General features: G+C 44.6%; 1 protein-coding gene across 1 annotated transcript in view; it reads right to left on the bottom strand.

The window, feature by feature from the left end:
* Positions 1–26,255, bottom strand: part of CELSR1 (cadherin EGF LAG seven-pass G-type receptor 1) — a 174,246-nt gene that overhangs the window by 39,179 nt on the left and 108,812 nt on the right. Inside the window, 8 exon segments of the mRNA XM_072860119.1 lie at positions 1,063–1,204; positions 1,944–2,118; positions 2,445–2,558; positions 2,892–3,077; positions 3,550–3,716; positions 8,720–8,845; positions 10,304–10,467; positions 11,612–11,769. Coding sequence (XP_072716220.1) covers positions 1,063–1,204; positions 1,944–2,118; positions 2,445–2,558; positions 2,892–3,077; positions 3,550–3,716; positions 8,720–8,845; positions 10,304–10,467; positions 11,612–11,769 — 1,232 coding nt within the window.

The following is a 26,255-nucleotide window of genomic DNA, read 5'->3' on the forward strand; positions in this document are numbered from 1 at the left end:
ACAGATGCCCCAACACTACTGCTGGCAAGGAGAGCTCTGGGAAGGGGCCAGGGCAGCGACCAGGGTCTCTGCTAGCTGGAAGTCTTCATCAAGCAATAGCTTGAAGGATGACACTGCTAAGTCTGTGATAAGCATAATGCACAAGGAATCCCCTCCCTGCTGCTCATTTTAGGAAAGAAAAGCTGTTTGCCGTCTGTTTCAAAGACCACACCGAATTTTGTTTACGGTAATTGCCAGGTTTGTACTTCTATGCTTTATAATATGAAAAACCACAATGTTGCACTTGACATGATGTCAGCAGATAATGACAAGGTACAATTTCTCTGCATCACTAATCCAGAGGAATGAAAGATTAATCTGGGAACAGCATGGCCAACATTTGCAAGCCCATGCCACCAAAGGTGGAGAAACGAGCTTGTGGTTTTCAAAGGGAAGGAAACATCACATGAGCTATTCCTAAATGGGAAGACAAATGCACTTCATTTGCACATCATGAATGGCCCATATTACAGTAAATCAAAGTGCCGTCTCTGGGTCGGTTGCTGAATGCTTATCTGAGACGAGGAAGCTGAGGAGAAGGGAATCAGCACGTTTCCCCTACACAGTAACAGGACATAGGCCTCCCAGACTGTCCAGAAGAGATGGCTTTTTGCCAGCCCAGGGACTAGACCCAAACTGCAAGGCCAATTTATCTGGCCACAGGCCACCTAACTGTGTGTGTCGCTCTGTGTGTGTGCTGGGGGAGCTGAAGGAGAGATGCAGAGCAAACTCAGGCCAAGCCCACCACAAGGTACAGGTCAGATGCAGTGCTGTGTAACACAGCACAATTGGTCTAGTCCCTGAGCTGCTGCTGAAGAAAAGTATATGGAAGTTTGCTTGGTCTCTGGGAAGAGAGCTCAGGATTGCCAAAGGGCAGGGAGCCTGCAAATACCATCTACTATGAACACTCAAATCGTAACCGGAAAGCTAACTGAAGCAGAAAAGGAAGCGGGAGGACTGCTGCCTTAGGAGAAGAGGTGCCTGGAAGGATGAAGAAACCAAGAACAAAAATAATTCTCTTACTTGCTCTCGCAGTACTGTCCATAGTAGCTTTGTCCACATTCGCAGGTGTAGCCATGGGATGAGCTAGGTTTGTGCACGCACGTGGAGACATGCTCACATGGGTTCAAGTTACATACATCAACACAGTCTCTCCCAAAGTACCCTGGGGAGACAAGGTCATAAAATTACAGCAACCATTGTAATTTACGATTTGCATGTCTCCAAAAGACCATTTTAAGCTTACACACTAATAACACATCTTCAATAATCAGTAGATTCCCCCTGAGATACTGTCAGAAAGAAGGTACTCTTTTCCCTCTCAGCAAAAAAAGATAGTGGGCTGTTCTTTTTGACAGTCTGTTAACATACTTGAGGCACTCTTGTGCCTTTGGTTCCCAGTTTTATATTCAGGGCATGTGTTACAAATAGTTTTGTATTCTCTCCCTGTGTGTATGGGAGGTGACTGTGCTGGGTGCTGACAGCATGTGCTGGCTACATGCACCAAAACAGAGAAAACATTCAAAGTATCTCGATTAGGATGCAGGGTGTGAGACTGAAATCCAACAGCAGAAAAGGCTGGGAAAGAAAAAGAACAAAAAAAAAGAAAAAGAAAACAGTCAAAAAGAAAAGGGGAGGTACATGGAAAGAGCTCTTTGGACCAGAGACTGTCCTTCTGTTTGGTTGATATGTTGCCTAGAACAAATGATCCTTAGTCCATGACTGCAGTTTCAAGGGTGCTACAGTAAGACTGAGAACGATAATACTGATTGAAAGAGGAAGAATCGGAAGCTGAGCACTTTGCAAGCATGCTGCTGCTGCTGCTGCCATTGCTCTTCTTCCGATGAGCGCATGAAGATATGATCCAGCTCTTGGATGCGTGCACGGGGTGGTCACTGGGTTACCTGGGTCACAGACGCAAGAGTAGCTGTCCCAGTCATCACTGCAGTAGCTGTGCTGGGGACATGGGTTGGAATCACAGGGGTTATCCACTTCGCAACCTTCCTTCACATTGATCTTGATAGCCTGTTTCATGTTGAGTGTAGCTATATTTGTAGATGTCTCTCCCATTCTTACTCCCTGGTGACAAAAGAGAATTATTTTTAAATTAGAGTCTTCATTCAGAATACAGTACTATGTGTTTCACTACTTCCATTAATCCATGAGGCTACATTTTAAAGAAACATCACCTGATGAGCCAAACCCAGGTTTTTTTTCAAATGCTATTCCCCTGTGAGACCAGATTTGTACCTGGGAAAGTGGGTGGACTTTAATATTTTGATTCTTAGACATTTTGATGGAGGAAACAGAAATGTTCAGGGACGGATTAAAAAGAAAACCCCACATTTTCACATGGGCATTTTTTTAAAAGTTCAAAGTTTCTTGCTACACTTTTCATTTCATACCTGCATACAGCCATAAAATCCCTGCTGAACAGAGACTTGGTCTCCAGAGACACCTCCCACAATGATGCTTTTCATTTTCAGTCCAGGTAGTTGATTTCCAATCTGGACAGTGCTCTGTTGAGGAAAAGGACAGTCGATAAGAAGCACTATCATCTTCTGTGACACAGACAGCCTACTTTCTGTAGTGATGGAGTCAAGCAGTAGCTGACAGTAGATTACAGAAAAAATATCAAAGCAGTGAGGACCTACACATCTGAATGTGGCTTTTTACAGACTTGTTCATAAGATATCTTATCATTAGGCTTAATAAATTAATATAACTTCATTAGGCACAAATCACTGCAGAACATGGCTCACAGCATAAGTACTTGTCCACAATGCTTTGTCCTACTTTCTCCTAAAAACATTTCTGTAGCGCTTACTGGCAAAGTTATGATGCTGCCTTACCTGGTACATCCCGTAGTCCAAGGACATGACAGCAAGGTACTTGATGTCTTTACCATCTTTAGCACTTTTCAGCTCTATTAATAAATGATGCCATTCCCCATCACTGACTCGCGACTGACTCATCTTCAAACTAGCAACCTGGCTCAGGCCGCTGTACACTTCAAACTGCACGTAGTTGTTCAGTATCTGGTGAAAAAAACAATCATGTCTATTTTTTGCTACATATCTGTATTTGATGCGGAAGGGGCCAGAGGGCAAGATAATAATGTTTCCTAAGACAACCCAAAAGGGAAAAAACTCCAAATAGTAAAGAAGGGAACACTTGCAGTAACTCCTCATATAACTTTGGACTTTCAGACTCTAACTTACCCTACTAACAAAAAAACCCCCAAACAATCAAGAGACACATTTTTTGCATCTATATTAATGCACACTACTACCTCTGTTTAAAAAAAGGATCTTAAACCAACAACTCTGAATTTTACAATGGACTTTTCATCATTGATCTTTTGATCTTTGTAAAATGCTGAAGAAATCATTTGTATTTATTGATGTGCATTTAGTTGGGTGGAAGAAGCTATGTAGTTCATGTGGCAATATCCACTGATGGGGGAAGATTTCTTAATTCTTTTCTAACCAAAGGCAGCCACATTTTTACCTGAATGTTGATCTTGGATGCAGCCCCAGCAGTGGCTTGCATTAACATGCCATTGACTTTTCGGGTTCTGAACATCAGCCCAATGTACCACGGCACAGAGATGGTAATGTCAAGGTCGCTCCAAATGATAATGCTTTCACCACTGAAACGCTGAGGAGAAGGCATTGCTGTAAATCAAAAGACAGGATAGAAACAGTTGATATCCTTCAGGACAAAGGTTAAGAGGAGAAATGATGCTATGTCGCGGTGATGGTGCAAGATAGCTAGTCCCTCTTCCGCTGAGGTATTTTTAATCTACTGTGGAGTAAGAGCCAGTCTAGGGTAGTTACTATGAAGCAGCTGATCATACTGTAAATTCACAACCTACCCTTGTTGTGGGGTAGGCACCTTGTCTCAGAGCCTGCACTCAAAGGCAGCACCTCAACGCTGCTATGGCATTACACAGGTGAGAGATGTACCTAGAAAGGTGAACTCAGGATCCCTGCTGATACAGTTCTGCTGATAAGTGGGTGGACAGAGCAGGAAGTATGAGGGCAACACTTGCTGCAGATGTTTTCAACATATCTTTGATTACCTGCTTCTAATTAACAGATTAAACACAGAGGAAAAGGCTGGGAGGCAACAGGAAATATTAATTAATTATAAATATTCCAGGGCCAGATTATTCAGCTGTCTCAGCTATGCAGCCTTTTCACAAGGAGAAAGCTTGTGTGGAACTGCCTAAATCATCTGCCTTAAATATCTCGAGGTGACAGCTGAAGAGTTGCCCTCCTCTCTAACCTTGCACGAACACAGCTCCTACAGGGAGACACCGATGACAGCCTTCAATGGAAAGCATTTTGCTGATGGAAAATAGGGTAACACCCACCCTTTGGATTTTTAAAGTAGTTACCTCAGGTAACAGGAACTACAATACCATGGATTAGTTGATTCCACTGATTAGAAGCACAAATTAAGCCGTGGGAGCTCTGTGCTATTTGCAGCACCTTATATGGCACCTCCACCATGCATGGCACCTTGTAGCGGGATCTGCAGTCAGCCCCTGCCTGATGTCCTCACTCATGGGCACGCTGGTGAAGTTCAGGGCAGCTTTTTGCAAGTGGAAGCAGGCCTTAGAGACTGGGTACAACCACCATGGATTGGCACCCGGCCTTGTATCTTGTCATGCACTGAGCCCATGTGGATGGTCAGTGAGATGACAGGGGTTAAGTCTCCTTCCTCTGCTGCTCCACACTACCATATCCTCTGACTCTTTTGGATTTTCTTGTAGTAAGAGAGATCACGTATATACAAAGGTGTACATGTTCCTTTAAAATGGCCAGTCCTTAGAAAAAGGTAGAGGGACAACATCATTGCAGAAGATGGAGTCAGGTTGATATGAAATTGCACTTTTTGGAGGAAAAAAACCCCAGACCCCAAATTCTGGTATCTGCCTTGCTGGTCTCTATAACGGGAAAGGTTGTGTGTGGGAGAGCGCAGGGGCTGGAGGAAAGTGCTGTCTGCAAGCCCTTCAGCTCCCTATTTGTGAGAAACAAGATCTTAGTGACTAGTGGACTACTACTAGCCAAGCCTGTTAGACTTCAAGAGGTGTAATTTGACTTCTCTAAGGTGTGGTTACCCAACCACCCCACCGTGGGGTAAGTGCAGGCAGCCCCAAAGGGCAGCTCCTCTGCCCCCCACTCCAGGCTGTGATCTCCCCTTTGCAGTCACACTCAGTCCTCCACAAATGCTAGGGGGGGCATATGGTGGAACAACTGAAGCTTAGTGTGCTCCAGACAGCAATTTAAATTGGTTTGCCACCAGACAGATGTCTCCAGCTTGCTTAAAACTTGAATTCAGTGCTCCAGCTCTCGCTGTCTGGGCCAGGGCATGATTCATCAGCCCACACTTCACCATTTCAATGTAAAAGTAACTAGGACATCTGTGTTGAGCATGACAATTTCCTCCTTCTGCACCAGGCGTGCAAAAGTCAGCCCTTCTCCTTCCTCCTCTACCCTGCCGACCTTCACACCTATCATCTCAACTTCCAACTTCTTTGCTAGTGGTTTTCTAGACTGTTGCTGAGATTTTTAAGTCTGCCCGCCTCTGGAGAGCGGAGCCAGGATGCAAACCTTGCGGGCTTCCCACCTGCTGGAGGCTGGGAATGCGGTTTGCAAGCGTTTCAGCTTGGCTCCTGGGAGAACTGGACTGGCACGGCAATTAGCCATCTTCTTCCTTTTCTCACCAGTGGTGACTTTTGGTGCTTGCAAATACCATTCCCTTCCCACACCTCCTCCCAAATCCCCTTCCTTCCCCAGGGCCAGTGTGCACCTTCTCCGGCTAGTAAAACAGAAATCCCCATCCGTCAGCCCCCTTTGACCTCCCTCCTCCCCCCAGCACTCCCCCATGCCTGGGACCAGGGGTCTCCATAGAGGGGCTGGTGGCCACATCCGATGTACCCAGATGGGACCTGTCCACCCCTGTCACCACAGAAGCGAGCACATGTGCTTCCAAGCACAGCATCTCCCTGCCATCACCGATGCACTGCTGCAAACTAATTGTTTTCTCAGGGTTTGTCACTTTGAAGCGCTGTCTGTGTATCTACATACACTTTTAAGAGACTCCTACATTTAAAAGGCCATCAGAAAGACGTGAGGGCTACCCACTGTGGAGACAGAGGGCCGGGGGAAACACACTGCCAACATCGGGATGTCACCTGCAGTTTGGGTGTAGGACATGTGACAGCTTATGTTTTGGTGCAGACCTGTGGTGTTCAGCCCACGGCTAGCGCAATGACATTAGCCATCCGAGAGCGAGTCGGGCACAGCTGCTAGATCTTCACAACATTGCAATATCTCAATTTTTAAAAGAATTAAACTACAACAAAGGTGAAACTCATTTTTCTCTAATTTTATGTCCCTTCTATATGTCTGCAGAGGGAGATGGGAGCTGCCAGAAGGTGAGTCAGGAGCTCCTAGGATGGTGGTGAATGTAAATACCCCATCCTCACTAGTGCAGTCCAGATCCCAGAGCTTCTGAAGAGTGGGCAATCGAAAAACTTGAGTTCTTAACTTGCCAAAGCCATTGCTGTCTGTGAACCTGAAGCAGATCCAGCGCTGCCAAAGGGATTGAAGAAATGCATCAGCCAATCACTCCTACACAAGAATGCAAATATTCTAGCTAAAACCTTTTAAAAATTAGCTGCCTAATAATAGCTAATGCTGTTAGGATCATATCTGAGCACTCAAATGAGCAACCGGAAAGCCAGGAATATTGTATATCAGTGATTCCTCATGACTTTCACTTCAGGCTCCTGAAATCTTTGGTCACATTTCAGAAAAATTCATTTATTTCTTGGCTCGCAATTTTTCCTTAGGGACACTTTGCCTCACAAATATCATCAAAGAAGCAAGCAGCCTGCTGCCCTCAAACTATAAAAAACCCACACAAATTGAGGCATCATCAAGAACATGGGGTTACCGAATGACAAAGGGGACATGCAGGAATGCACAGCGCTGGAGGCAGAGGAGATCGCTGGGGGCGGGGGGAACAGTGATGCTGTGATTGTCGTCATCTGTATTACCTGAACTTAAAATGAGTTTCCAGTGGTGGCTACAGGGCAGTTCTGACGTGATTTTCTAAATCCCGAACTTCATGTTTTGGTCTTGAGTTTGGGATAAGAAAATGATGAATAAAACATACATTTGATCGAAGTTTGAAATTCCTTTTCAAAACTAAGATAAAGACAAAGGGAAGGATAGTCTTTGCAGGCTATAGCACTGCTCCCCATTTACCCCAGTACAGGTCACACCAGAGTTGGGCCCTGGCACTCTCTCGGGAGACATCAGCGTGGGTTTATACCACAGAGACCAGACCATCATGAAGAAAACACCAGAACTTCACTGACAAAGATACCTGACACAAGACACATGGAAAAATTAGATCTTCATACAGACCTGGAGAGCTCAAAATATTTGAGGAGCTGCTGTAGAAAGCAAGTACCTTGCTAGGGGCAGTAATAGCAGCTCTGGGCTCTGCATGAGGTGGGACATAGGAAGAGGCCTCCATCATTCCTTTCCCCTGTCCCTCACCCTGCAGACCCTTATCTCCAAGCCAGAAACTTAACTATGTGTCCTCTCCTCCTAAGCTGCTGCTTCTCAGGCAAGGGGAGAGCAGTTGTCACCACCTAGATCTGGCCCCAGCTGAGGGCTGAGGCATACTGTGCTAAAGTGGTTTGCAAATCACTGTAGTGTGTGCACCTCATCTTGGAGACCTGCTACTCCAGGGTCCGCACCCTGCTGAGAGTAATGAAGAATGCCTGATTTGGGGTAGATACATCAAAAGAACGAAATCCTTGATCACACTGCAAACTAGTCTGGGCTAAGTGTCATGGGGGGATAACAGAAACGAAGACCTACCACACCTGCATCAGAGGCCAGAATTTGGCCTTCTGTTTCTAGGAAAGCCATGCCTAGTTTAAGCACGTTTTCTTTCCTGGAAGCCTCCAGGAAGACTCCAAATGAGCAACCCTCTCCGCCAGACGTGGAGGTGCTACCTTATAACAGGCAGCCCGCTGCTGCACTGACCCCCCGGGACCCCTGACGCAGATGACTCCTTGCTTCCTTGGGAAGAAACTAACTGCAAGTTCTTCACGCCCTATAAAACACACCTGCTGCTCCTTCCTCATCCTTTATTAATGAGGTTTTACACATATACGCACATTGTGTTCAATCAAAGAAAAATCCAATAAAACTGAAAGGGCTCGTACTCAGCAGAGACTGCCTTCTTGCCAAGAAAGTGGTGATTAAAACTGCACATTCATCCCTGGTTTGAGTCAAAGCCCAATAAAGTCAGCGGGATTCTTTCCACTGATTTAAAGGGGCTTAGGATCAGGCATTTTTACTATAAACAAATTACTAAATACTGCCAAGTTCTGTGGAACTACTTTGCTTATGTAAGTAAATCAATGAAAGCTGCTGTTATTCATGACAGTATGTCAGCTATCATATTTATTATATAGGCGATCTCTAAAATTATTTCAAATTGATAATGGGTGATTTTTAGTCTTAATTGCAATCTCCTGTTACCTATCCTTTAAGCATCACAGTTTGACATACATTCTATGAGATGTTAATGACGGGTAATGAAAGCGGCACACATGACTACTCATGAAGAGGTCTTTGCATCCTACCTTGCTCGCAGTTTTTCCCTCCATAGCGTACAGGGCACTCGCAGATGTACGTGTTCCACTTGTTGATGCATGTGCCTCCGTTCTGGCACCAGTTGGTTTCGCAATAGTTCCGCTGTGCTGCACAGCCTGAAATTCAGGAAAACAGTTACTTTGCATGGTTTTTACAAGAAAAAGGCTCTGAATGATTGTATCTGAGTTTTTATGTAAAAAGAAGACATGACTATTATAGGTTTAGGGTTTTTTTTTAATATCCTTGAAGTCAATGAAGCAAAATGTGGATGGCAAAAGTTTATGTGAGCTAAGCAAGTGTCAAATTCATAAAGACAAATCTATCAAAGGCTATTAAATACATTCACTGAGCTGTAAATCTCTGGGGACTAAGAGAAAATTTCGGGGAAATATCACTACGTGCTTGTCCTGTTTTTATACTCTTCCCCTGGCATCCACTGCTGGAGACAGGCAGATTGACTGGTGCTGTGACTCAGCACCACTGTTCGCAACTTACTGTCATCTAACTGAGACACTAACGAGGGAAAACCAATGTGCAGTGTTACATAGCAGAGTAACACTACTATACAACATTGTTTTAAACTATATGGAAATGTGTTTCCAAATGAGGAAAAAAAAATCCATCCTAAAGAAAACACTTCATGCCCCTCCTGATGTATATTTCCATAAGATAAAAACTTGTATTTAACTAATATTAGAGACATAACTGTTAAAAAAGGGCTCCAAGACAAAATAGGAATTTGAAGCTTATGCTACGACTCCCTTCTTAATCCATGATCGATGCAACATACCTAAGAACTGCAATTTAGCTCTTACACAGACCTTCAGCAGGGTGGAAGGAAAGGACTTGTCACTCTTGTGTGGAAGAGCCAGTTTTATGATGATAACATTTTGTACACCAGAACTAATCCTGATCAGGGATCCAAGGACTGGAAACCAAATCAGAAACTCCAACAGGCTGCTTCATGAAGCAGGTTTCAGATTTGGAGGACTGCAGAATTTGATTTACAGAACAAACATAATTTATGAAAAAGTCATTAAAAACGTTGTCTTTTTCTAATCCCACCAGCTTTCAGAGCAAAGTGACATTTAAGAGGTAATTTAAAAAAAAAAAAAAAGAGGAAAAGTTCATTTAGGAGTAAATTCCTGGATGAAACTCATAGCAATGCAGAAGGTCTAAACAAGCCCGGTCCTTTTCTGCATGCCACTTAATCCTGTAAGTGTGCGCTGTGCCACAGGCTATTGTGTGCATCCCTGGCACAGGCGCAGGCTCCACCCTGCTCAAACAAATGAGGTGCATCGAGCAGGTCTGGTGCATCGAGCAGCTGCACCGGTGACGTGGTGGCAACGCAATGCCCAGCAGCACTTTGAGCCCCTGCCACATGGCTTGCGGCAAATGCTTTGCGCTCAGTGGCACTAACAGGGGGACAGGGGCCGTTGCAGACCCCTCTGTCCCCTGCCCCTTCCTGGGGTTCCTCCCAGTGCTGGCCCCTTCGACATCCTAAGCCCTGTTACACACACAGCTATGGCAGAGAGCTTTCTCGTGTTGACTTTTGAGGCAGCAGTCGCCCATACCTGGCAGAGTGCCATTATTGGCAATGAAACTAGCCATGTCGATCGGCTTGCTGTCGATAGAGAGGTTCCTCATGCAGCCGATAAACTGTCTGTTGTGCACTGGGAAATCTTCAGGCAAGTTTGGGACACCGCCAAGGAGGAGAGGGCCAGTTAGGTCCAAAGATCTGAAGAAACAAAGAAATTCTCATAATTTCCTGCATATAGTTTGTTTTGTTTTGTTCTTTATCTCACTGCTTCCATAAGCACACTTGAGCTGTTTAGTTTACCCGTGTTGCCATGCACTTCCCTCCGCTACATCAGCACTTCCAGAGCTTGTAATCAGAGCACCTTTCAGAAACACCATAACTTTTAACTTAGGAGCTGTCATATGCATACAGAATCCAATGACCTGTCCCTAACAGTGGCCAATATGAAGAAGAAAATTAAAATTATGGAAAAATGTGCAGCCACAGGACACTTCTTTCTGACTCCAGTCACCCAGGGGCTGGCTTATGCTCCTCAGCACAAGGGCTGAGATGGTGTAGATTTTGATATAATGACTTAATTATTATACAGTGCCCACCCTTTTAAAATCCTCTGAAGATCCTAGTCTTAATAAATCTGGTGGAGGCAGGTTCCACTGAGTGACTCCACACTGTGTGAAAAGTATATCATTCGGTCAGTTTGAATTAGCCCTAATTTTTATGGTCCCTCCTTCTTGTGGGATTTTAGAGCAGCATGTGCATCTCAATGGTCTTTCTGCTGTAACTCATTATTTTATATCCCCACTATGTTGCTTGCTGTCCATCTCCTCTTTAAACCCAACGGTACTAATCTTTTTGGTTTTTCCTCACAGGAAAGGTTTTTTTAATACCTAATGATTTTTCAATGGCCTTTTCTGTACCTCCGTTATTTCTATCTCCTTTTAAGATAGGACGGTTAACTTAAATGATGGAAGTAATAAGCTCTTCAGCCATCCCCTTCATTAATAATGTCTAGCATTTTATTTGCCCTTCTCTACATTTTCATACCGAGTAGATGCCTTTTAGGGGCCATCCACACTGACCTCCAGGTCTTTTTTTTTTTGCATTTTACAAGTAATTTGGCCACATGTCTGTATCTACACAAAACTCTGTGCATTCCACCCAGTGTACTGACACTTGCAGTAGCCTCCAACAAATTCCATCTACCAAACTAAACCTTGTTACTTTTTCTTGTTAAATCATATCTGCTTTTCCAACTTAATTTACTTAGTGGTTAATCACATACTGTTGACTCTTCCCTGGAAGAACAGAATGAGTGGAAAACACAAATATAGGGAATCCTTACTTCTTTGAGCCGGTCTGAGTACCCTGGGCAGCACAGGTGTAGTTTCCAATGAGGCTCCCAAAGCGCACAGCCACTGCTGTGTCACAGTCGTCCACAGTCACCACAGCCACCTTCTCTCCTGAAGGACCATGAGGAATTCCTAATCGCCCAATGTTGGGCTTGAAGAAATAAATAGCACATGTCATACAGTGCTACACACACATGGGATTTAAATGCTGGTTCAGCCAGCTCAACAACATACTTCTTATTCCCCAAAGGGGACTAAAATAGGATGTGTAAATAAAACAGCAGAAGGTAAGTTGACCTACAACATCTAGGCAAGAAAAAACCCCAATGGATGACTTTAAAGAGGGTCTATACATGCTCAGTGTGATACACAGCACAGTCAGAAATGGCTTTGGTCTTTTCCATTGCTGAACCACTTTGGCCCAAATCACTTCAAAGAGGTGTTTTCTTACTTCTGCACAGCAAACTCTAGTAAGTTCAGCTCATTTTGCAACTTTTCACCTCAAGTGAATGAAGTCACTTGAATTTTAACATTGTTTCTGCCCAAAGACAGAGGAACATAAAATGATGTAATAGTGAGGCTAAAGGCTTAAATCAAATTTTCCCTGATGGGGGTCCTCTGTCAGGGCCACCACAAACTGAGTGCAGGTTCCTATAAAGGGTGTAGTGAAAGGTTGTGCAATGACTGGGAGGGAGCTTAGATGAAGACTGCTTGTGCCTGCTGGGAGTGCCTCCCAGCTACAAGATGGAGGGCATGGAAACCCACTGCCTACGGCTGAGCTGGCTGAGAAGCCCCCCGGTTTCTAGTCACAGGAAAATAAGGATCATCAACCCACAGAGCTGGACAATCAAAAATAAGGGGTGGATCTGAGCTTGCTCACACAGCTGCTTTGGTCCAGGCATGCAGACCGACACCGTGTGTGGTGCATGGAAGATGGGAAGAAAGTGTTTTAGAGTGGCAATAAATGCTCCAGCTTGTCCTGATCTCCAGCTTCACCCAGGCAGTAGGAAACTCCTGCCCATCCACCCACAAAGTGCCCTGGTGAACATGGGCCACAAGACTAGAGTAATCACACTCAGCTTCACACCTCCACCATTACGGGCTCACTCTGCTAATTGCCCTGCTAGCAGGTGTTGTTCTCCCCACTTCAGCAACTACTGACAACTGGGGAAATTCAGTGATCCCAACAGGCAGGAAAGCCTACAGGACCACCGGGAATCCAACCCCAAACACCAAACTTCTGTGCCTCCACCACAAACACATCCTTCATCTCCATTAATTTCCTAACGGACAAGATGTACCCCAGCGTGACTGACAGGAGACCGTGTCTGCTACGCAGACACTCAAGAGACAGATTGCTCTAGTGGAGAAGTGCATCATGACTGTTAAAAAAGGGCGCATGTATAAACAGCAGCATATCAACCTCTGTGAAGAACTAGCAAATTGTGTAAGAAAACCATTTTCTATGTTTAGTGTTCGTAGAGAGCTACAGAGCCCTAACCTACCACTGGTGCAGGATCTCTGAGGACTTTATGGGTACAAGAGAAGCAATGAGCTGAACTCCCCTGGCTTTGCTGCTGTTCCTCTATGGGCAAAGGGACAGCACACAGGAGTGAAGTCACCAGGATCTGACCCAGACGTGATGCACAGTTGAAAGCCAAGAGATACTTTTATGATGTGTTGATCAACAATAGTTGTAACCATATGAAAACAGAAGATGGCTGAGCATCACGCTGTAGTTTGCTGTACACTCTCTTTAAAACTTCTATGGCTCAACTGTGTACTGAAATCCCTTATTTGTACAGCAAACAAGGAAGCAGTAAGGGGATAAATGCCCATTCTTCCTGTTTCGCTTGTACACACATAAATTTGTTAAAACACCTAAAGTCACTTTCACCATATGTAAAGAGAAACAGATTTATTTCTAAGGGTAATTATCCCAATGTATAAAAAACATTTTTAAAAGATGTTTCCTGGTGTCAATTCCAGTTGGAAAGTATTTTCCATTTCCTCTACCAAGAACTAATGTGATCACATAGTTTGGCAGTTATACAGTATAAGGTTTTGACCTCTCTTGAGTGGTATTAAGGCAGATTTTATTTTTTCCTATACTCCCTGGACTTTGCCTCTGCCTAGCTTGGAAAGACAGGAAGCATACATATTTGCAGTGCTGAAAATGTTATTGCATGCAATGATGGCAATGTTAGTGAGCAGCTTTTCAAAGTAAATGAAAAAATACATAGAAAATTAACCAACTGACAGGCAGACCTTCCTTCCAAAATTAAAATGTTTACATTATGGGTGCTACTTCTATTCATTTGGAGGAATGATTCAATTAACATTTACGTTCTTGTGCTTCACTGAAATACCCTATTGTTTCTTACACGGGAGCCTTGACAAAGGCAGGGTATTTATTCTCGCAGCAGGGGGGATCTGCCCAATGTTAATCAAGACTGCAACCTGGTGAGACTCGGCAGTTTGCAGCTGCTCCTTCACAGTCAACTAGCTGCAGTGGCAAACTGATTTTTTTCCCCCTACTTTTACTTAACATAGAAATTGCAAAGTGTTTCTCTAGATGCCAACTTGTCATTGCAGTGCAGACCTCTGATGGCCTCTGTGGCTCTGATGACCACACAGAACCATAAGCTGATGAGGAAGAAATGGAATATTCCGGTGAATGAAAAGAGACCTACGGGCAGTTCAAACCATACTTAGTTCAAACATGTAGTGATTTTCTGACCATGTTAAAAGGCCCATTTGACAGAACAGGCTTTCCCAAAATGGAAGAATATGTTGCCGGGAAAGGAAAGAGAGATTCTCCGAGTGATTTAATGTGACGTGGGCTCTTTTTTCTCTAGTATGTGGCAGTACTACACTACTCATCTTCTCAGCACCTAGTGTAGGGAATACTTTATAACTGAAATAATGTGAAATAAATAAGACTGGAACAGAGGGAGCCTAAGTTAGGAGTTCCTTCAGAACTGAATCATGAAACTGACTTTATTCATTTAATATTTTGATTAATACTAAATATAGTTTGCTGGTGACATAAAGGATATTTAGAGTATCGTGCATTAAAAAAAAAAGAATCACTTTGAATAGCTGAGTCCTAGAAAGAGAATTAATCACAGAACATGAAACTTGGGATCTAATGACAAGAATTTCTATTGCAGGCTCAAAGATAATCAGCTATAAATGAAGAAAAATAAGAAAAAATGAACTGCATTAATTGACTACAAAACAATTATGAACCATGGTATGATGAAAATATAAAAAAGGCAATACAACAGTGAGCTGTTGCGAAGACAGGTTTGAGGGAAATTTTATGACACTGAACAGGATAGAATATTGGGGACAATTTTTATTTCATTTATTAAAAATAACTTCCAACTAGAGCAGATGCACAGAACTGCAGCCAGGGCAATGGAAAGCTTACCTTATCAAACAGACAAAAAGGACTTGCCATGTTTAGCCTAGCAAAGTAAAGGCTAAGGAAGAGTTTTGGAAATGAGAAGATGCTATCACTGCAATGGACACAGTACAAGAACAAATGGGGATAAGATGCCCATGAGTAATGTAAGCTGGAAATCAGCAGGCGATGCCCAGCCACAGGAGGGGTCACCGTTGGGAAAGTAGCAGGGGTGAAAATTATAAAAAAGAACTTAATTTGTTTGTGATTATAGAAGCTGGTGTTAGCAAGAGGACTGGCCTACATCTGAAAGAAAACAAGTAACAGTAAGTAGTACTTGGAAAATACACAAGGAAGCAAATTGCCACCACTAAATGATGGCACATACATTTACATTTCAGGCATCATCTTTGCTTCTGTGGAATCCTACTGGAGCAAGACTGATCCCTAACAGTAGGAACAGCTAACACTAACCAGCATTAATTCACTCTATTATTTTCTGGAAATATGTTCAAGGAGTTAAAAGCCAGACTTTCATCTGGGTACTTAGCAGTCCTTTCTGCCTGTCAGACTCATCTCCTGAAACACCATGCTACCCGAAAGGCAAGTTTCATTAGCTGTGCCAATTCTGCACTCATGAGTAAATGTTCAATGTGGTGTACAGGAATTTACCAGCATGACCCCCATTAATGGTAATGCAAGTCATGTAACTGAGTTCCTGCTCATGGGGCTGAAAATTTACCTTGGGCCGCCTAACCCTAAAGGCTGCCTTTTTACTTAGTGCTTGTCCAGAAAGAGGTTGGAATTCAAACTTCAAAGACCACATGCTGTAAAAGTGAGTAGCAAGAAGAGGTACCAAACGGTGCCAGAGAGAGAACTTGGCCTCCCTTAAACTATGAACGAAGTGGATTGATCCTGGACTCAAAAAAAAAAGGAAAAAAAAGCAGCCCTGAGTGTTGCAGTGTATTATCACCATCACATAGTGATTCTTCAAACATTCTGTGCACCCCATATTAAAGTACGTTGTGTTCGTTGTACTGACCCTTATGGTTGCTGGATATAATCACATATAGAGTCACTTGGAGAAGAGAAAGAAGCAGCCCTGATTCAGGACCCACATGTGAGAGCAGAAGCCACCTACCCTTCCCTCTAACTGTGAAACAAGACAAACCGTATTTATGTTCCACAAATAATGGCAATTAGTACATAAAATTGTACACAATGTCACGAAACTTAACCTTGCCTCTTCGAGCTTTCATGAAGGAGATTAGTGGTTCCGACATATGGGTGGACAATCTCAAATCTCCTGTCTAACCCATGACATTCTCCCTTGCTCAGACAGAGTCACAGGCAGACTGCAATTGCAGGAATGACAGTCTCCCAGGATGTCTTTTGAAAATTGCAGTTCCCTTTCTGACCATAGCGGAGTTAACAGCGAGACTCACCTACTGTCCTCAGTGGTGACGGGGAAGAGTGACCTTCTCAAGCCTCAAAGGTACATGTAACTCCCTTTGGCGACCTGCAGGGACTTTCTCAGGTTGCAGTTGACAGCGGAATAAGAGAATGCCACTGCAAAGGCATTTTACTACCGATGCCCAGTCTGATTTTTGTGAAACCCAAGTATGGAGCAATGAACTGTTTGGATGTCTCCCCACAAGTTCAACAGAAAGAAACACATGTAGATTCTCCCAGGTGCATGTAAAATGCTGAGAAGCTTAATCTGTGAACTTGCATTTTATAAATGGAGACCAGATAGAGGAGAGAAGGTCATCAAAACACATCTGTTTATAGTTTGCAAATCTACTGCACAAATCTACTCCCATTCCACTTAAAACATCAGACACGGATATTCTCATGTATCTCGGTTTCATTTGGATCCTCTATTATTTTAAAGTAAATATTTAAACTGCGAGAGCCCACATAGTTACTTATTAAAGACACAGATGGTCTAATGATGCACAGTGAACGGAAAAGACATACAGATTAATGGACAATGGAAGCCTTGTCTTAAATATTAACTGTTGCATTTTTACATTATAAATACTACTGTTTTCAAAAGCAGTGATGCAAAATTGTTGGAGAGGTTTAAGCAAATAGTCCAATCTTTAGTAGACTTATTTTGAATTAAACCAGACTAGATACTGTACATGTCATAGTAATACTACAAAGTGCAAATGTTTGTTCAGTCAACCAGCAGCAGTGATGACACTCAGATTCCTGCATCTCACCCTTTTATTACTTCATCCGCAAGATAATAGGGCTTTTCCAAAGGTCCCACAAGCATTTCAAACACCAGAAACACCTTTTTCCAACTTCCATTCTTAGATAAAAAATTGCCACTTGACCTTTCGCACAGATGGAGAGAGGGAGAGTGGTTTTGGTCGGCCATGGGAGAGTGTTCCAACTTCACAGATATTCCCTGAATTTAAACTGAAAGCTGTGATCTCCAGCCTGAACCTCGGCCACGAGGACTTCCGCCTGCTTTAGCCACCCCATTGAGTCTTTTGAAGGAGCTGAGGAGACGATTCAGCAGCAGACTGTAAGTATGGCCAAGACTTCAAGAACACAAGCTGGGAACCCTTGCAAACAAGACACAACACATCTCTTTATGCTTGGCATGAAGAGACCTGTTTTCTTGGGGGACAGATATAATGTTGCATATCATAAATACTGCATTTGCTCAGCTCACTGTACACATTAAAAAATATATCTATTTTAGAAAGTTGGTCTTTTAGCAAAATGCTTTGTGTGGCATGGCTTAATATGCAGAGCTTGGCTTGTTTGTCTTTTTAATAAGTGCAAATGTGTAAAAAGAAAAGCCATCCTGAAGTCAGTGCCAGCCTTTCAGTGCTTCCAAGAGTTTGCTTACTGGACAATAAGTTACCCTTCTGTTTTTGTTAATCAGTAGCTAATGATTTATTGACTGTTTGGAGTGGTTAAAGGTTAAAAAGAATCTGTTTCCTAGTTATTTTTAATACAAAAAAAGCACTCCTCTGCATTGTTAATGTGCTGGTTCAGACCCCGCCACCCCCAAAAGTGTCGGGTGGAAAATGCCTCATGTTCATACCCTTTGGGGCTCTTTGCTTCCCAACACTTCCAGCTACAGTAATAATGGGAAAAAATGGAGCAACTGGCATCAGGTCCCGCTGGAGGCTGCTGCTGGGGCTCCAGCCGCTTGCTGGGGTCTCCCTTCACCGGCTCCCTGGCGCTCATTAGGCAGCCTGCCAGCCGCCCCGGCCCCTTCATTAACCCGCCGGCCTCTGCGCCGCTATCTAACACGGGGAAGGGAGAAAGCCCCTCTGATTCCCAGGCGATGCTGTGCTGCTTCAGTGGTCAAAAAGCTCATTAAGGGCCTGCGGCTGCGGCGGTCTCCCTGGGCAAGTGGCCAGAGCCCGGCCCCCCGCAAGGAAAATAAATAAATAAACAGGAAAAAAACAAATGGGGAAAGCACTGTGCTTGCAATCCCAGGGGGAGAGACTAGGAAATGCTGGAGAAGCTTAGCATGGACTAAGTCCGTGCTGTGGCATGGACTTGCAGCTTGCAGACCATTCTGATCAATCGGGAAACTCCAAATTAGGCCAGATTAAGAGAAACCATTAATGTTAAACTCTACTTTTTAAAGTTTCCCCCTACAGCTTTCCAGAGCACCTTTAAAATACGGTGGTGTGAAGAACTGGGAATCTTTTACACATCCTGATTAGTCACCAGGGAAAGGCAGGACAAACCATTTCACATAAACCCCTTGCTCCTTTGATGTATGTATCCCCTTTATTCCCTGAATATTTTAATGGCATTTCTTTATACAAACTTGGCTCGAGTCTGTAGAGAAACATGAGAGCCTGTGACAGTGAAAAGGAAAACCAAAAAGCTTCCCATCAGTGAGTCAAAAATGCAAATCCTGAAAAGCCACCAGACCAGTTCCTTTTCCTAGACAAACTCCCTGAAACACCGATCTCAGGATCCAGGCTGGGCCACAAAGTCAAGCGAGTTTTACTAGCCTGATTTGTTATCTCCTTCACAGCTGCATCCAGAGGCTAAACTTTGATATTCGAAGCAGGAGGCTTTCTGCACAGCTATGAGACCTGGCACGTGTGAACGGTGCTGCTCGAATTGCTGCTGCTCTTTCAGTGGTGATAGGGCAGAGACGGGGAGCAGCCCTCCTGTCCCACCATGCAGCAATGGCATGGCGAGGCTGTGAAAAGCCATGGTTACATACACACAGCATCCAAACGTGCCCCTTCCCTCCACAGAGCGTGACCGGTATCCACAAATATCATCCAGCTCCTGCAAGGCGTATATTCTTGGATTTGACTAATTTTGGCGAAGGCTGCTGTAGCGCTGATGGGAAGAATAAGTTTTCCCTGCCTGCAAATGGAAATTTTATCCTCAAATTTGTATTCCTAGATGCTTCTCACTCTTTGATGCTGAATCAGTGACACAGCAAGAAGGACCTGTTTTGGCTGTCAAGAGACCATGCTCACTCCTCAAGACAACATCCAGCTTTCCACGTGGGAGACGCCACTCACCACGGTGCTCTGCTGCTGCGGGTCCCCTCGTCCACCCTCTGCAGCCCTCTCCTCCCCTCTGATCTGCCCCTGTGGCTGGTATGCCTTCTCCCTGCCCTCTCCTGCCCTCTGAACCCTTTTTCTGTCTATTTTGCTGCCTCCCTCCCTTCCACCAATCCTTCCACCAACAAGGATGCTCTTCCAGCGTCCTTGGAGAACTGGGAGAGCATGTGAAGGATGTTGGAAGAGCATCCTTGTTCTCCTTCACATGCTGTCCTCTCCCAGTTCAGCAAACCTTTCTCCCTTTGCCATTTGTCCCTATCTACCTGCCAAAGTACCACTCTCAAATATTTTCGGCTTTATATAAATCTTGTATGTTTTATGACTTAGTTTTGCATCCAGGATGCAAATGTTATTGCTGTCAGAGTCCAAGAAATACCTAGAAATAGCACAATGTGACACTTATTCACAGCAACTAACTCCTTCTCCTTGGTCTTATCCCTGGTGACACCTTGCCAAGCAAACTCCTGATCAGTGTGCGTGATGGGGACACAACTGCGTCTATAAAATCCAGGAATCCCACAATGCTCTATGGGCTAAACACCCCCCCCCCGCCATGGCTGGATCTTTGCGAGGGTCTCCTGGTACACACAGACCCCTGCGTGGCCAGCTAATTGCAAAGTGCTGCTTCCCCTCACTCCACAGACAGATGCAAAATACCTGAAAAGTTACTGTAAATCAGCAAGCTACTGTAGATTTACTGTGTGATTAAATGGAGATAACAGCGCACTTCAAAGCACTCACACCAAATTCCTGAGGTGCCATTTCAATGACTCCGCTGGCTTTGCAGAAGCCCCGCCAGGCTGTGCTGCACAGCACAGCCTTCAAGCACTGTCCTCAGGGCCTTATGGTGAGCCAACGGCCATTCAGACTCTGCCAGCTCTCATGGACGTCCCTTGCATCTCCTTAGCCTTCAGGAGGAGCTGAAAATCACCATTTTGGGAGGTGCCATTAAACCTCACTTGGAGTTTCCAAGGTGTGGAGGTGTTAGATGGCTTGAGTGAACCTGGGCTCAAGGAGCACCACTGAGTGCCAGGTTCCCCAGGGTGATCTGATAGCCCCACACCGTGGGGAAAGCCACGCAGCTGAGACCCAGTTCAGGTGTGGGGTGGGCACAGACCTAGAAGTGGCAGTGCTGTAACTGGGCACACAAGTCAAGCCCTTTAAAACCTGGGAGTAGCGAGAGGAGTAAGCACTGAGCAGCCTTGCCAAGGATGAGACTTCCAGAAGAGCAGGGGCTCGGGTTGGTTTTGACACGACATGGTCCCTACTGTCACTCACAGAGCAAAAACCCTGGGGACGGTTTCTGAAAAGTTACTGTTTGCATTTGTGTATAAAATCACCACCACCACAATGAGTGTTTTCAGGTGGTATTTGCAAACTCTGCGAGAACAACACTTCCGAAAGCAGGTGGGGGAGAGAAAGAGCCAGGCACTGGCTATGCGCTTGCCCTCCTCTTCCCCAGCCGCCTGAGAGATTTCTCAAAGCTGTCACAGAGAGCTGAGCAACTCAGGGCTGGGGAGCAGGACACACTTTGCATCTCAATGACCTCCAAATGACTTTCACTGCTTTACACTTTCATTTCCCAAGACACAGATTTAGAGGCGAGTTATTTGTTATTTTGTGTCAAGACAATGGAATGTCGCTCTGCCGCCAAATCCTGATTTCCTTTCCCAGATATCAATCACTTTGCACTTACTCTCTACCAGAAAAAAAAAACCCAAAATCAACAAAACCAATTACTACTAATTGAAATCCACATGAATAAATATTGGTGGAATTGCAGGGAGGGACTTTTAAAGTCCAGGCTCCCGTGTGCCTGTTCTGCAGGGGCAGAGCAGCTGCCCCTGTTACACTCACTATCACCTGCAAGGGCTCCACAACCACATCTGAGCAGGACCAAGAAAAAGTAAATACTATCCAGGCAGCCCTTCAACGCTTTTCAGGAGATGTTAGGAATGCAAATGGTTGCCACAGGCCAGACCAAAGTCCCGCTGAGGAAGCGGTAGATGCTGTGGAAGAGCATAAGAACAGGGCAAATGTGCAGCAACGCTTCTCATGTTCTCCTGGCTCTCGGCTTCTCACCTGCAATCCTGCAGGCTGGAGCTTGAGATGGGTTTTCACAGGATCCTTCCACATTTTATGGATGGAAGGGACTCATGTTATCATCTAATCAGCCTTGTGCCTCATACAACCACAGAACATCACCCAGTGAGTCCTGCCTCAAGAACATGGCTTGCACCTGACCTAAAATTTTCCTTTAGAAAGGGAAATACTAACTTGATTTAAAGATTTCAAAGGACAGCGAGACCATCAGAACTGTGGGCAGATTGTCATGCAGATTATATACCTTCACTAGTAACGGTATTGTATATTATTTCTAATCAGAATCTGTCAAGCTTCAGTTTCTATATATCAAATCCATGGTCTTATCTAGACTAGGACTTTCATTGATGATCCTCTGGATTTGGGTGGAAGAGGATGAATTGGGCCTCAGCAAGGACGGGAGTCTCTGAATCTTCAGCCAGAATGCCAGGAAATGACTCATAAACTGAACTATTTTTGCAGAGATTACCTTTTCTCATGGCATTTTAAAAATTGAGTTCTGAGCATGTAGGAAATGACATGTTTTGCATCCAGACACGAGGAACGTATTTTATGTGTTTGACTAGAACAACATTTTGAACTTTAACTGTAAAGCCCTGGCATGCATTCAGCAATAGAAAATCTGATTTCTTTCCCTTCCTTTAGATGCTTGTAATTTTAATTGCTATAGTTTTTTAAAATGACCATGCCCACTAGCACCAAAATACACCGTACAGACAAATAATACAGATGCATAGCTACAAATTCCTCATGCCCTTGTATTGTACATGTGCCTCCAGCACTACCTACCATCATGCTCCATGAGTATACAAGCCTGCCCACCAAAAAGCACAATAATCTGCGGATACAGTAACTTTTGTTCTTGTGAGAAAATTGTGAAAAACTATTATAACCTGCATCTGGCTACCGATATTGGTAATCCAGTAAAAGCTCCTTGACCTCTTGAGTTGGAAAGTAAATTAAACATGCATGTTCCTCAGGATGCTGGTAAAAGTTCTGGTCGTGACTAGCAAATAAAGCAACTTTTTCATTTGAATTGCTTTTCTTCCTTGTATAACTGAAGGAACCCCAGCATTTTCTCTGTGAAGAAGAGGCCTTGCACTTATCCAGGTAACCACAGTTAAGTCCTTCTCAAAACTAGACCTAAAGACTTGACTGTGGTCATGCTCCCCGTGTTTTTGGTGTCCTGCAAACTTCCCGTGCTTAAGCAGAACTTTTGATTCCATGAAAATGCCATAGAAGGAAAGGCATCCAGCACAAATTGATGATCTGGTGAAGGGTACCATCAGCACTCTGCTGGAAATTAGCACTGTCCACTGCCTCCTCCTAACCGTGCCACCACTGACCTCTACAACCCTGCAGTACCTTCTGCTATTAAATATTCAATACTCACAATGAGACGGGTGATAAGGAAATGGTAACATTAGAAATATGGGTAAATCTTAAGTAAGAGTACATGATTTGTTTTAAGAGGAAGCACTAAATTTTAACACACTTTCTGCTTTGCACACTTGAGAGAGCCTTTAAAAGCTATATTGGCATTTTTTAGAGATGTTACGAATTTAGGTTTGGAAATGCAGATCCACAAAATTGTATTTCTTCCTGGAAAAATATGCCCAGAGAAGTAGGTTGTTCTTAACTGAATGACATTTTCAGCATTTACAGTATCCTCCCCCCTCCCAAATATTTGCTTAACATTGCAATTAATGTCCTGCATTTTTCTTTACCAGACAATGCCAAGCAATGCTAGAGTGGGCCTGTGTTGATCACAGATGCTGTAAACACAGCAAGTCACTCTGAGCCAGCAAAATCCAAACTCTGGTGGGCCCACATTTGATCAACAGTGGCATTATCATAATCTTCAACAGCTGCATTGTTTATTTAGAAAATCTCCCTCAATCCCTTAACAAATTAGTCTGGAAGCCACCAGGAGGATTAACTTCAGAAATTCTTCCTCAGATCGCAATTACGTCTGCTCAGATGTCACGAGCGATAGACATTTGCGTAAGTCATACCCAGCCTTTATTACTAATTGCATTTGCAGTGATTTGACTTCCATTGGGGTCTGTCTTTTCCAACCAAGCTACAAAATGCAGCACTTGGCAGGGGCAAACGTGCCCTTGTGCGAGAGGTGCTCCCCAGCACAGGGTGTAATACATAATATCTATCTAAGAATTTAATTGCCAACCACTTTTCCTGACCATTCAGATTAAGAAGCAAATGACATTGGATGGTGTCCTGGATACTTTCAGGGCAAAGTCTTCCACCTTGGGTCCAATGACTAAAAGTTATGCCTAGCTGGTGGCAGCTATGTGGCTTTTCTCCAAGGAGCTGGCAATCCCTATTCGGCTGCAGGCATGTGCCTGCCTCATAAATCACCTGTGGTGCTGGCAGCCTCATTGGCAGGCTCGGCAGGGAGACGGAGAGCTGAGCAAACAAGGCTTTCATGCTGGAATGGGAGCCTCCCGCCCGAGGGGCAGTGCGGTGGCGGGGTGGCATGGGGAAGCGTGCGCTGAGCAGCTGGGCGATGTTCCTGTTCGCCTGTCAGTCCTGGGGGACAAGGCACCGTGGACTCAGCACTTCTAACGAGAATCAGTCCCCTTTATAGGAGAGAAAGCAGTAACCACTGTCATCACTGTCTTTTGACACAGTTGTCACAATCCAAGTTTCACTAAAATGTTGATATCTGCCTTTTTTTTTCCTCCCAAAGGCAAAGGGGCGAGATCAATTATTGTCCCTGAATAAAGAATAATTATATTTCCATAACAGGTGAATTTACCATCATCAGAGACGGTCTGTGTTTTCAGAAGGAAACGAGATAACCTATCTGTCAGCTGCACAGGCACCCGGCACAGGGGCATGTGTGCTGTAGCCAGCAGGACTTGTGCTTGTCTCTGCAGCAAACCATCAGAGGTTGCTGTATTTCAACTCCCCTTTTTCACAACAAAGTGCTACATTAACCTCTCCAACATAGACCAGCACCACTCCCACTGCCTGCAACTGCCTGGGCCACTTGTGCTTATGCAAGGGGTTTGGATTAAAGGGCAGGTCCTGCCTGCCCACGGCAGGGGAACTCAAGTGGCCACCAAGCTTCCAGGTGCCCACGAATACACCAGCATGCAGCCCTGTAGGTCTTGACTTTTAGGGCACAGCTGTGTCACCCCCCCAGTGACTAGTGGCTGGATGAAGTGTGGTCCCAGCTGGCTCTTGGGTGAGAGAACGGGGGTGGACCTGAGTTTTCAAAAGGGAAGTTTTGCGTACGCATCCGTAAGTCCTTCAGAAGCGCTCTGCCTCTGGCCACTGCTAGGCAGTTGTGCGACACAGGGTCCCAGAATCAAAACAGAGGCTCTAGTAAAACAAAGGCAGTGATGAATGTTAGAGATTTGCTATAAAGATAATCCTAAAGATAATTCTGCTAATGAGTTGCAGGCATAACGTGTAAGAGAATGAGAAAATGCAGGGGTTGTACAAGACTGAACCCAAGAGCTTATGTTCACCACATGGTCAGCTGAAGCAGGTGCTCCATATGAGCAAGGCACACTCCAGCAAGACACATCATGCGTCTAAGGTAAATTCGTGCCATCCTTGCTGCAGTGTGCAACTGCCCCCTCCACATCTGCTGGTGGGCTCTGGTGGCCCCTGCGCACTCCTCATTCCCACCACGTCTGCAGCTGCCCCGCGAGACTGCTGCTTCCCCGCTCACGTCTCCCTAGGGAGCTCAATGGGTTAATCGGGCTTTCTGTCAAGTCTGTACATTTACCCACCCTTTTCCTTTTGCTAGACCAGAACCTGCCATTGGACTGGAGATCTGGAAGGCACCTGTGCAGAAAAGCCTTTCAAGCAAAGAAATTGGCTTGATTTTTCTGCTTCATTTAGAAAATGGGGACTCCCCCCCAAAAAAAAATCTCAACAAACCCAAAACCCAACAACCTTTCCTTTACATCTCCACCTTTGCCAGGTAAATGTTGCAGTTTTTATCTCAAGGCCTTTGCTCCTGTCCATTATAGAAAGTCTTTATCCTGAAGCTGCTAAACACCAGGCCTGTTGTAAAGTGCTTCTTATTTCTTGCTTAGTGTCATGGTTTAACCCCAGTGGGCAGCTAAACTCCACACAGCCGCTCAGTCACTGCTCCCAGAGGGATGGGGAAGAGAATTGGAAGGGTAAGAGTGAGAAAACTTGTGGGTTGAGATAAAGACAGTTTAATAGGTAAAGCAAAAGCCACATATGCAAGCAAAGCAAAACAAGGAATTCATTCACTCCTTCCCATGGGCAGGCAGGTGTTCAGCCATCTCCAGGAAAGCAGGGCTCCATCACACACAACGGTTACTTGGGAAGACAAACGCCATCGCTCTGAACGTCCCCCTGCTTCCTTCTTCTTCCCTGCAGCTTTTATTGCTGATCACAACGCCATATGGTATGGAATAGCCCTTTGGTCAGTTGGGGTCAGCTGTCCCAGCTGTGTCCCCTCCCAACTCCTTGTGTACCCCCAGCCTACTCGCTGGTGGGGTGGGGTGAGGAGCAGAAAAGGCCTTGACTCTGTACTGCTCAGCATTAGCT

The sequence above is a fragment of the Ciconia boyciana genome, chromosome 1, assembly GCF_034638445.1.
Source record: "Ciconia boyciana chromosome 1, ASM3463844v1, whole genome shotgun sequence".
NCBI classification, from domain to species: domain Eukaryota; kingdom Metazoa; phylum Chordata; class Aves; order Ciconiiformes; family Ciconiidae; genus Ciconia; species Ciconia boyciana.